The sequence below is a fragment of the Alosa pseudoharengus genome, unplaced genomic scaffold (genome assembly GCF_046254945.1).
Source record: "Alosa pseudoharengus isolate Yale_2024_CS ecotype anadromous, Long Island Sound unplaced genomic scaffold, YU_APseudo_1.1 YU_APseudo_1.1_scf_4, whole genome shotgun sequence".
NCBI lineage: Eukaryota > Metazoa > Chordata > Actinopteri > Clupeiformes > Clupeidae > Alosa > Alosa pseudoharengus.
The window spans coordinates 44,914,687-44,928,202 of record NW_027468774.1 but is presented as its reverse complement, the minus strand read 5'-3'; the positions used below and the strand labels follow the sequence as shown (position 1 = coordinate 44,928,202).

General features: G+C 40.8%; 1 protein-coding gene across 1 annotated transcript; it reads right to left on the bottom strand.

Moving 5' to 3' along the window:
- Positions 1 to 11,507: 11,507 nt before the first annotated feature.
- isg15 (ISG15 ubiquitin like modifier) lies at positions 11,508 to 12,691 on the bottom strand. Its single transcript, XM_076266563.1, has 2 exons — positions 12,602 to 12,691; positions 11,508 to 12,231 (listed from the first exon to the last, which is right to left on the bottom strand). The coding sequence occupies exons 1-2, from the start codon at positions 12,607 to 12,609 to the stop codon at positions 11,769 to 11,771; spliced, it is 471 nt and encodes a 156-aa protein (XP_076122678.1). The 5' UTR covers positions 12,610 to 12,691; the 3' UTR covers positions 11,508 to 11,768.
- Between the last annotated feature and the right edge of the window lie 825 nt (positions 12,692 to 13,516).

Here is a 13,516-nt window from a genome sequence, read left to right as displayed (position 1 = left end):
AAGACGCGCAAATCAACACTGCGCTGGGAGCTCAGGAATCAGCGAACAGCCGCAGCTCCGTTTAATTGTCAGGTGTGATGAAATGCGTTCATATTCCACTTTTTATGTGATAAACGTTGCATGCCTATGGAAAGGTTTTGTGGTAGGATTGCCCAATGGTCAAGCTGTTGCTTCAATGTGTGTTTTAGTTTAGCCTATGCGACGCACCGATGCTGGGTTCATCAGTCTTGCGCAAGTTTAAAATGTTTAGCCGACTATTTGTCATTTTCGTATAAGTTCCACTTTTCATGTCATGAATAACATGCATATGATAAGGCTTTGCAGTTGTCCAATATGGTCAATCTATTGTCTCAATTGTGTTTCGTGACGTGCAGAAGCTACACATTCATGCACTTGAATTTGTCATGTTTAAACGTGCTAGGCCTATATAAATAAATCTGATTGATTGTTTGATTGAATTTTAAAAACACCAGATTATTGTTTAAAAATTACAGAGTGAGGATGTTCTGGGATATCCCACTAATGTCTCGAACAACCAGAAACAAATACAGAATTCCATAAATAAATCGTCTACTGTACCTGTCCGCACTGATCTCCACAGTCACCTGGTCGAAGGGCTCCAGAACAGCACAGGCCTCTTTTATCTCCAGCCATTCTTCTTGGGTCAGTAGCTCAATGTTTGAATTCATGATAGCCAGTGTCGATACGATGGCGTCTTTTGACTCCATTGCCCTTTTCAACATATGGAAAGTGGAGTTCCATCGGGTGACGCAGTCCTGCTTGGGCCGAAGGACCGGCACCCCCATCTGCTTCTGGGTTGACTTCAGTCTCTCCGCGGCCACAGCGCTTTTGTGGAAGAACTCCACTATTGCCTTTAACTTATTAGTGGTGGACTTCATCACCTTTAGGCTATCTCTTACTATTAAATTTATAGTGTGTGCAACACACGGAAGATGGCTCCACTTCATAAGTCGGATTGCTTTTGTGATGTTTGCAGCATTATCGCTTGAACAGCAAACCACTTTTTTGTCAACCTCCCACTCTTTCGCCACTCTATTAAGTTTGTCTGCAAGGTTTTCGGCTGTGTGCCTTTCACTGAATTCAAAACACTCTAGAAGAGACGACACTGTTTTGTAATTTTCAATGTAATGACAGGTTACAGACATAAATGAGGTGGTATTCCTTGAAGTCCAACAGTCAGTGGTCAGGCACACTGCTGTTGCATTTCTCACTCTGTCCTTCACTGTGCTGTGCTCTCTTTCATAGAGCCGTTGTACTGTTGAGTTGGAAAGCGTCTTCCTACTTGGGAGTACGTACATCGGATTGAGGGCATGCGTAAACTCAATGAAACCACGATCGATCTTCTACTATAGAGAATGGTTGGAAATCAGTCGCGATCATTTTAGCTAACTTCTCATCTATTACATTTTGCCTGACCGGTGTCATTGCCTTCGGTAGATACTGAGTTAATGAGCTCTGTTGAATTGGCCTATTACTGCTACCTCCAGATGTGGCAGCCGCCGCAGCAGGAGCAGCGCATACAGCGGTTTCGTCAGGAGGAGCATCCCTGCGTCCTTCCAGCTGTTCTGTAGGGTGCACCAACCTTAAGTGCCTGTGGAGGTTGTTGGTGGATCCTGCCCGGTATGAAAGTTTAGAATGGCAATGCCTACATTCCGCTTTTGTATTGTCGCCGATGCTGTTGAAATGAAGCCAAATACTGGAGCGTTTACGTCCACCGTCCATCATTCTGTCAGTTTTTCTATCTATAGTTCCCGCTTTGTTTTAGAATTCTATTTCTATCTATTGTTCCCGCTTTGTTTTTAGAATGTTGCTTATTGTCTTTTGTGATTGGCTGCTGTCATATTAAAACAATCTGTGAGAAATGTTGGGCAGGCATACATTTATTTTATTAAAAGAAAAACAGAACAAGGCAGAACAAGCAGAGTTTTTGCAAATACATGACAGCGGTGTGGTTATGTTTAATATTATGCAAACGAGTAGTGGCGTAAAACGCGATCGGCAGCCTATCATCTCAGCGCAATGTCAACGTTCTAAACATGAACGTCAAAATCTACGGACGGCTCCCAGAGGTGAGCCGGCACCCATCGTTCATTTCAAAGTGCCGGCACATAGAGCCAGCTCGTTCACGAACGACACACCACTAGATCTGGGCATTTTTTTCAAATACAAGAAAATGAACGTTTGGTTCCCAGACCATGGGTGTGTTCGAAACGGGAGACAGCTGCCTACTGCCTCCCTCCCTACATAGAGAGCTGTCTCACTAGACATGACTTTGGATTAAATGCATCTTTTAAAAATGAGCGTAGCACTCTAGAATCTTTGGTTAACACTATGGTATGACGTTAGCAAAGGCCTGACGTTAAACTAAATTAGCTTACGTAAGCTAGCAGGCTAACGGTATAAATTAGTTTTACAGCCGGCAGATATATCAGACCAGACGCTATTAATAGTTACAACAATGGCATAATCATATAGTAAGTTGTTTATTTTTCATCTCTTATCTACAAATCTAAGCAAAATAAGGTCACACAAATGACATTTTAAACAGATTCAGCAGCCATTACCGATTGCATCCGCCATGTTTGTTTACCTTTCACAGTTGTTTCAGACGTTGCCGCAAGGGATTATGGGTAGGAGGGAGCATGAAGTGTGCATCGATGCTGCCTCCAAAAATGACCGTTATTTGGGAATTCTAAGGTATGAGCTACACCAGGCGCGTAACTGAAGCGTTCCGTTCGCTACGCGTAAAATCCATTTTAGATGAATCAGAGCCCTTATTAGACATTCTCTGGATGAATGGTCTATTTTTTTCGAACGTACGCCCCACTGTCACGTCTGGTGCAGAGCCTTATAGATAGATCTATAAGGCTCTATCTATATGGCTCTGGTCTGGTGTAGCTACTTCCATTGATTATTATAATGGAAGTTAATTGTTGCAGCAGACGCAACGGGAACGGAACGCTTCAGTTACGCGCCTGGTGTAGCTCAGCCCTAAGATATCTTAAAAGGCAGCAGAATTTGTTTTTTCGGTTTCGAACCGCACTTGCTGCCTTGCTCCCCAGTTAGATATCTTAAAAGGCAGCAACTTTACCCGTTTGGAACACACCCCACGTCTCATTGAGAAGTGGTGGCGCTAGCCAGGCTACTTCAATGCAGCAGTTTTTAACAAATTTGCGCAGCATGGTCACGATGCTAAGCGGATTTAATAGCAATTTAGCCAGACGTCTATGTGGCAACAACAATCCTTCAACAATCGTGAATATTTTGTTAAATGCACATGCAGAGGAGGGGCAGCGGGCTACGAGAGAGAGCGGGGCAAGGAAAGGCTGCGTGCGTAAAAAGTGCAGCTCAATGGCAATGCAAGGATTTGATCTTATATTTAATTTAAATTACATTAAATTAAACATATAATATTTATGTGTGGCGGCCGATTTTTATTTTGTGGCGCCCTGCCACAGATTAGTCAATGTATGGGAAACACTGCCTGGTTCTACATCTCTTTTCTCATGTGTTCATATTTTAAGGTTTTATATGTTGCTTCCTTGTCTGCCTATCTCATACAAGATTTTGGTGCGTGCCCAAGTCTTGTATGTTGTACTATACACACATTTTGTAAGGATATTGTTTTAGGGCTTGGTGTCATCTACAATGCTTATATGTTGCAAAACCTTGCAAGTTACATGTTGTATGCATGTTGAAAGTAATTGTAGGTGACTAATTACTTAATATTGATCTTAGACTGGCGAACTTCAGGAAAAACTCAGGAATCAGGTTTATTATGTTACAAGCTGAGAGAGAGTACAAAAAAGGTCTATGATCTATGTAGGCCTAGCCCAGGCCTGAGGCCTAGGTTGGCCTGTAGCCAACTTATCCTCTCTTCCGCTACATCCTTAGTCCAAGTCTAGAAAATCTGATCTGACAAACATTGCAGTTTAGTTACCTTTAAATGTTTTAAACAAAGAACAAAATGGCGCCAACAACAATCCCACTTGGTTGGCTCTTCACTTGGTATCAGACACACCTACTCACACCCACTTCACACCTATATGAATAGCATGAGGAGAGATATCTTATATATCAGAAATATCACTTATAGAATGTTCCAAACATTCTCACAATCACATCATTACAATCCCTGTAATGAGACTATCAAAATGATACCAGACATGAATACATTTACATTTCATGATACATGGATACATTATATCAAGGAAGCATCCTTTGTCTTGTGTAAGTGATAGGCCTTAAACCAGCACATTAGCATTCCATTGGGGGAGGGGATGGGGTCTTTGTTTAAAACCATGAAGGGTTACATGGCTAACTAAAAGTAGTCTTGAAGTTAAATTATTATCCATTAATTTTATTGCTATCAATGTTGTATGCATTTAATATGCATTTTACATGCAGATTCACTTCCCTATATACTACATATGAGGATCTAATGCAGCATATTAAATTAGTGTAAATTTTATATAGATCATTTCCATATGGGTAGATTCTTTGTGAGGAGGGAACGATATGTATGTCTAAAACAGGAGTATAAGCAGGACAGGTGGTGAAGAGCAATAGCAGAGTGACTTTCTTTGTTTGTGTCAAGACAGACGCAGTTTAAATGGTAGCACTCCGAGTAGGTGATAGTGACATGTTAGAAGCTTTTTTTAAGCAATGGAGAACTTTTTTTTTCAAGGACACTGTGAAATTAAATGAAATGAAATGTGTACTTTGGATGAAATAAACTTTTCAATATTTTGCAAAGATTGGCTGTGTTCATTTGGTCAGCATAGGCTACTCCTATATAATACAATTAAAAGGGTAAATAAATACAATATTATAATTATACACAGGCAGCCGTGGCCTACTGGTTAGCACTTCAGACTTACCGGAGGGTTGCCGGTTCGTACCCCGACCAGTAGGCACGGCTGAAGTGCCCTTGAGCAAGGCACCCAACCCCTCACTGCTCCCCGAGCGCCGCTGTTGTTGCAGGCAGCTCACTGCGCCGGGATTAGTGTGTGCTTCACTTCACTGTGTATTCACTGTGTGCTGAGTGTGTTTCACTAATTCACGGATTGGAATAAATGCAGAGACCAAATTTCCCTCACGGGATCAAAAGAGTATACTTATACTTATACGTATACATAATAATACTTCTTAATAGTAATATTAATAATAGTAATAGTGTCCAGTACGGTACTGTTTACATCCCTGGACATGGCATACTTCACTTACACATTGCTGCACTTTTTACCCACTTCTCTCTCAATCTATTTATGAAATTATTTCTAAATCTTTCTTTCTTTATCTTTATTTAAATAGTTGGTGATCATTCAGGACCCCAGGCATAAGTCAAGCAGCTAAATACTATTTCATATTTCACAACACTATCTCTTTGTATTAGACAGACAAATAAAGCTTCCTTGAAAGTATTGTTTGTTGTTGGCACAGAAGACTCCATCTGAGGCCTACACTTGATGTCTGAAATATTCAGAGTGCCAACACACACACCTTCAGACACTTACACCTTATTGAATGTGATGCAGTTCTTGCAGATGAGCTGTACATCAGCAATAGACTCTCTCTCTTTGCTGTACTCTCCCCAAAGCTTTTTGATAATCATCCACAGGGGCTTGCTGACAGTATAGCATAGAAGAGTCGTGGGCGCAGGGGCGTCGGACTAACCCCTCGGGTAAAACCACTACTGATTATAGGGGCCCAAGGGGAGAGAGGGCCCTTGAGAGGTCTGGAATATATTTTATTTCACCTGAATATTTTCATTTCCTAATTAAATTTCATAACACGGGGGCCCATCAGGACTCCCTGTGCAGGGGCCCAGGATCTTGTGCTACGCCCCTGCGTGGGCGTCTAATCCAACTAAAAATAGCGGGGGCGTAGTTATGGCAGGAGTTGACCATGTCCGGGCAGATAGCAATGCACATGATGATGACTAATACCGGCCTGGTCTCTCCCAGGTCTTTTTTGGGCTTGATAGTGTTTTTGCACTGATTGTACCTGCCCAGTTAGTGACAACATGTAGGTTACAGTCTAAAGAACATGAGCCTATTTCAGAGCAAGCACATATATATGGTGCAGAAAAACTGCCTTTTGATAAAAACTTTGAGTAGAACCAAACTCAGATGGGGTGGCCGTCTTGGCCTAGGATGTAGCCTCCAGTAAAGTAGCCTGCACTGGTCAGTTTGACTGAATAAGATTGCACAAAATGCATCTGTGTATTAAATATAAACTTGCCTTGCCAAATCTTTTTCAAGTTGTTTTTGGATTTAAAATCCATTCTTAAAGTCTTCTATCAACCTGGGGTTAAACTGGTGTAAGACTGGCGTGCTCCTTATGTGTGCAATAACTTATTTGTTCAGTTAAACTTCAATTATATATTTCATAAAAGACATACAACTTTTTACATATGTTTATTCAAGACTATGAAAGTACAATGGTGCAATGCAATTGCACTGGTGTCTACAATAACACAATAGCCAAAAAGCAAGCAAACAACAGACAAAAAGGAAAGTGTCCAGAAGTAGGATTAACTTCTTTCATTTACTTCTTTCATTATAGGCTGAATAGTTAATAATAAATAGAAACATTTGGCATCGGAATGAATCGTGTTTAATTAAATAGATCCTGTCCATTTTCAAATCAACCTCCTCTGAGTCGGAGTGTGAGATGGATGGTGCTGCCTGACTGAATGCCATAGTCCTCCAGTTTTCGTCCATCTTCCAGCTGCTTGCCATTGTAAATAAGTCTCTGCTGGTCCACTGGAACCCTCTCCTTGTTGTAGACCTTGCGTTTGAGATCAGTCACTGTTTCACCTGGGGTCACGTCATAGGTTTTAGACTGACCCTCGTTCCTTACGAACACCTGAATAGGCGTGGGATCCTATATCAGAGCCATGATGTAGGAACCAGACTGCAAGCCGATGGCACTGAGTGCACTGAAATCATTGCTGAAGTTGGTCCCGTTTGCGTTGAGCTTCAGACGCGCAGGTGCATCGCCACTCAACTGGATGAGTCTCTTCAACTCTCCGACGGTGTTACTTGGACTCACTTTTCTCCTTACCAATATGTTTTTTCTTACTTAAAATGACACTTGCACATGCCAAAAGGTTGCAAGACAATGTGGTAAAAACATGGAATAAAAAAAAAGTGTTATCATCTTTTTTAACATTTTTATGAAAAATTGCGTTTTCAAAATTATTCATACCCTTTTTAAACAATCACTGGAAACATCTTTATTTACCACCACAGCTCTCAAAATGGTTTATATAATACCCACCAAGCCTCTTCATGTCTCCACAGTGATTGTAGACTGCACCTTTTTAGCAGCAATCTTGAGTTTGAGGCAGGAACGATTATTTGCCATCACTTTGGCCTTGTGCTCACTTTTTTGACGGATTGAGGTCCGCTCTAAAATGTTGATATTGTTCTCTGTTAACCATTTCTTGCCTTGTTTGGCTGTATGTTTTGGATCATTGTGTGGTTTAATGTTTAAATGCTGCCTTTTGGGGCAGCCATGGCCTACTGGTTAGGGCTTCAGCCTTTGGGCTTGCTGGTTCGACTTCACTAATTCACGGATTGGGATAAATGCAGAGACTAAATGTCCCTCACGGGATCAAAAGATATACTAACTTACATACTATTGGGGCAGGTCTCTCGGCACACTGCCTGATCTTTTCCTCCTAATCTTAATGTAGCCTCTTGTTTTAGTGTTACCGTTTACTTTGAGAAAGTTACCAGGTCCCCCTGGTTGAAAAACATCCCAAAATAATACATTTCTCAACCCCACAATTGAAATGGGCATGGTGTCATTTGGGTTTAATGCTTCCCTTTTTTATGCCAGTCTCAGGCCATGTCCCTGGGTCACAAAAATCCAGTGAAAGCTAAATTCTTTGTCCGGGTGTGCCCTTATAAAGGTTAAGCTGAGTTATGCATGTTTGGAGAAGAGTGGAGAAAAATAGAATGATAATTCTTTCATCAATTCTGTGGTGGTGTATTTTACTTAATGGGCATATTTATTGAAGTAAGGGACCGTTCGTTATTTATAAACGGGGTCACCGGAGGGATTTTGAGTGCTTCAATCAAAAGTTGCATGACCCTCCCCAGCCTGCAAGAACATTTTCAATGACCCTCCAGCAATCTTTCTCACTCACTCTCTGCTTTCTGATCTTACACATCACACTTCACCAAGATGGTGGCCATTTCAGTAGATTTACTCACTACCATTGTTGTGGAAACACAATAAGCATGGCAACTAAATGCACACTTCCTGCAACTGCATTAGCCTACTTGAAATAAGTTACACCTCTAGTAAGTAGGCTATTCACATGAAATAAAACAATAAAACATTGAGACCATTCAACAAAGCACACTGGGTAATAACAAATTCCACACATGAACTTGTTGCTATGGACTCTTCTGCTTCCTCAGTCATTGTATTTGGGAGCTTGCTACACACTCCTTCCTTCTCAAATGACTTGAAAAGGCCGTTTTAATATTTTCCCGTATAATATCCCATATTACTGTAATACTGTAGGCTACCATTAGTCCTGCATTCTGGCCTGTCTCTGTGTTGTCCTGTTTTTACCCCTTGCCCTTCCAGAGAAACGGATGTATTCAAATCATCGTTTTGCTTGCTTGAATGCGAACTCAGAGTGATGTTAACCTACAGTAGGCCTATTTAGGTTAACGACGTGGTTGTCGTGCGAGCACGATTCATTGGCGCTTGCAGTGTTCGGCTGTAGGCTATGTCTACGTGCGCACCTGCCAGGCTAAGAGCCAAAGAAATCCCCCTGTATATTCACTCCAAGTTGGCCTACCATAACTTACCAACTCTACACTGTAGACCATAAACTGGCTATTTATATGACCAATGTATTTGTTCAACTTTATGAAGCAGAATTACGCACTGCTACTTGGAAGTAACACATTTTTGTTGGCAGGAGAGAGAATGACAGCGATTAACAAATTGCATTTGTTGCTGGTTACCAATAAATAGGGCCTACTATATATTTTTTGCAAACAACAAAAACAGAAAGAATGGAGACAGCAAAGCTAGAGATGGGCAGGAACAAGGTCAATTGGTAGAAATGCTTGTCAAAACGTTAGGAGCTGGATGTGTGGATGAATGAAGCACAAGTATGCTTTATAAGCATGCACACTGTTTAAAGTTAGGCTAGGCTACACGGTAAACTACAAGTAAACCAAAGTTAAATTTAGCTGTTTTAGGGCTGGATAAAGTTGACCAAATGGATATAGGCTGTTAGGCGTGAATAAAGTAGGCTACTTTGTTGCTCCAACCCTTCCAACGTTAATGGGGACGGATGTTGACATTTTCCGTATTTTGCGTGAGAAACCCGGGAAATCTCCCTTATTTTCATTGTTCAATGTTGACAGAGCTATGGAACGAAAGAGAACTTTATATGGCGACAGAAATCAACAATCAAACAAGCCACTTTGATTTTTTGCTGTTTTCATTAATACAAAAGGTGACCCCCCCTCCTAGACAAAAAAAGTTAGGTGATCCTCCCCTCAACAAAGAATAAAAAGACATGACCCTCCCCTTTTTTCCTCCGGTGGCCCCGTTTATAAATAACGAACGGTCCCTAATCCTAAAGTAATCAGATTACGTGATTACATGTTTTTGGTAATCCAACTGATTATGTTACTGATTACAAAAATTGCCATGTAATGTGTAGTCAGTAATGGATTACATTTCAAAGTAATCTGACCCAACCCTGTATATAGCCTACTGATGATGACCCACCCACTTGATATCAAGTTTCTATTTCCAATTCCCTTTAGCCATATAGCCTAGCCTACTTTCGGTTTCCATTCTCGAGTAGACCAAGGTTGGTGCTTTAGCAGCCGTAGGCTAGGTGAATTTAGCAGCCCTGGCTATTCCGGGGGTCCCTTTCAGGGTCCTATGTTCCCAGGGCCTTGTCTTTCTTATGGATTTTTGCTTATTTTGTCAGTTGTATTTTGTGATTACCTGAGTTAATACTAATGTCTGGTAATAAACATTTCATAGCCTCATTGGAAATATACTTGCCAGTCTATACCAAAAGAGTTCAAACAAGGGCCCAACATATTTGAAAGGACATTTCACAGGACTATGGACTGTTTAAACCACTGAGGTCAGGCAGAAGTCTCTGTTCCCACAAACAGAAAAACTTAGGAGGAGTTTCTTTCCTTAAATCAGAACTCTTTAAACATTACATGCATGCCATACTGCACTTAATGATGCACTTGTTATCCCCTTCTTTCTAAATCTATTTATTAAATTATTTTAAAATATTTCTTTCTTTATTCTTAATAGTTGGTGATCCCTCAGGACACTTCTGAGTGTGCACAGGAAAGTCGAGCAGCTGAATGCCATTTCACTGCATGTTTTTCAAAAGTATCTCTATGTAGGCCTATGTGACAAATGAAAAACGATTGAATCCTTGAGAGTATTGTTTGTTGTTGGCACACAAGATTCCATCTGACATCAGAGCTGTATGCACTTGATGTCTGGAACATTCTACAGATCTACACACACACACCTTCAGACACAAACACCTTATTGAATGTGGTGCAGTTCTTGAAGATGAGCCGTAGCAGTGAGAAACTCTTCCACTTTGCTGTACTCTCCTCAAAGCTTCTTGATACTTGTCTATCCAAATGGGTTTGCTGATGACAGTAGCATAGCATAGCCGTGGTGTCTAATCCAACTAAAAATAGTGGGGGCGTAGTTATGGCAGGAGTTGGTTGAGAGGTTAGTGACGACATGCCGAGGTAGGAAATGATGACGCTCTCAAGAATGCAGCTGGCATAAATTATTGTAAGTGACTCATAACTCACTTATGAACATATCTGGGCAGATAGCAATACACATGATTATGACTAATACCAGCCTGGTCTCTCCCAGGTCTTTCTTGGGCTTGATTAGTGTTGTGTTTTTGGAGTGACTGTACCTGCCCAGTTAGTGACAACATGTAAAGTTATAGCCTGCTCAGTTTGATTGATTTTGAATATTGTGCCAAAATGCCAAGGCCTGAACTCTAGCAAGGCAATGGTGGCACAGAAAAACTGTCTTTCATGGGAGGAGACCTTGAGCAGAACCAAACTCAGATGGGGTGGGCATCTTGATGTAGCCTGGATGTAGCCAGTATGCACTAGGGTGAATTTGACTGAATAAGAGTGCCCAAAATGCATCTGTGTATAAAAAAAAATGAACTTGCCATGCCTAATATAACTTTTTCAAAGTTGCTGTTGATGCAAGCACATTTTTTGTGGGATGGATATGGGTAATAATTTAAATCAATAGGCCTAGCCAACTAGTCTTCCTTCAACCTGATGTAAACAAAAAAAATTGCTTAGCTTGATGCCGCTTTATTAAGACTGATGTGAGAATTAGTGCAAGAACTTCTTTGTTCAGTTCGATTTCAATGGTATATTTCATATAGGACATAAAACATGCATAGCCAACATCTAGAAGAATTTAATTTAAAGGATGTTTATTCAAGACAATGCAGTAGTTATTAGCCTACACCATATTACACCGTTACACAATAACACATAATTCAAAAAGCAGACAAACAACAACATAGGAAAGTGCAAAAGTGTCCAGAAGTAGGATTAATTTACTTCTTTCATCATAGCTGATAAGTGAATGAATATTCAATAATAAATAGAAAAATTTATCCAAATTAATCGTGTTAAATGGGACCAAATAGCCTATTCCTCCTGTCCATTTTCAAATCAACCTCCTCTGAGTCGGAGTGTGAGATGGATGGTGCTGCCTGACTGAATGTCATAGTCCTCCAGCTTTCGTCCATCTTCCAGCTGCTTGCCATTGTAAATCAGTCTCTGCTGGTCCACTGGAACCCTCTCCTTGTTGTAGACCTTGTGTTTGAAGTCAGTTACTGTTTCACCTGGCGCCACGTCAAAGGTTTTAGTCTGACCTTTCTCGTTCTTTAGGAACACCTGAATAGGCGTGGGATCCTGTATCAGAGCCATGATGTAGGAACCAGACTGCAAACCGATGACACTGAGTGTACTGGAATCATTGCTGAAGTTGGTCCCGTTTGCGTTGAGCTTCAGACGTGCAGGTGCATCGCCGCTCAGCAACTGGATCCGTCTTTTCAACTCTCCAACGGTATCACTTGGGCTCACCTCCAGGGGGTAAGTCTCGCCGTTCAGGAATTTGATTTGAAGCAGCATTCTGAGAAACAAGAGGCACAAAACACATTTAAAATACCGTTTACTGTCAGATGACAAGTGCTTTCGTGGACTCTTCGGCAATGTATGATGTTCAATCAAAAAGATAAAATTGATTCAAGTAGCATAATGTAGGCTATTTATCAAAGCGACATCATCCACAGGCTCAAATTTATGTTAATTCTTCTTCTTTTTAAAAAAAAGTAAAACGCAGGCTAGGCCTATTTTGCATGTTTTATTTTTGTGTCGACCTTAAATCACTGTGGGTTAACTCCTGTTGTTTTTAAATGTGTAAAAAAACAATTACGACTACGAGGCTATTCAATAGCCTATCTGAACCATTGCAAGAATGAAAAGTGACGTTTAATTCTTACCTTGCCATGTTAGACTACCTTCGTTGGTCCTGCTGCTTTGCTTGATAATTCTGCAAAAGCTAGGGTACAGCGTCCTGGCCGCTGTTTTATAGCTTACTGACGACACACCCACTTGTTGATATCAACTTTGTATTTCTCTTCACATAGCCTACTTTCGGTTTCCATTCTCGAGTAACCCTAACCGTGTAGCCATTTGCACTATTATATTAGTAGCGTTTACAGTGCAATTCGCATGCAACAAAGTTGCGCTATAAAAGGCAAAGAGCTAAAAAGAACACCTCATGCGGTAAAAGATAGCATTTAGGAAAGGTTTAGCTACTGTTACAAGGGTGCTGAGTCACGTCCAGAAGGTTCGGATAGAAGGAATCGAAACCTATCAGTGTTGTTTAAATGGGGGAATTCCGACTGGTCAGCAGATTTTGCAGAATGGAAAGTTAGGCTTATCCCTCAACAATATTTCATTTTTCGTCTTGGTTCTTTGCATAGTTGTTTTAACCCTCTTGTTGTGTCGCAGTCAAATGTGACCAATTGACAATTCTTTTCTCTCAAAAATATCAACTTATTTTGATTACCATGAGGCTCCTTGACTTGGTTACCACAGGGCATCTGAACACACAAAACAAATGTTGATAATTTTTATAACTTCAGTGTTTTATTTAACTTTAGAATACCCATGTGTATTTCAGGTCAAAAATGACCAGCCATTAGAAATTTATGGGTGAGAAAATGGTCAGTGTATAAAATTTAGTCCAGGCACATACTTATTGGATCAGATGGACTGTATGCTTCTGTACATTAAAACACACAAACACACCCTCACACTCCTCTTTGCTTCTATGCCAGCCCCCACTGGAACCTTTCCCCAATAGAATTCCCTTTCTGACTTGCATGAGCTCAGGTCAGTGAGGCCTGCAG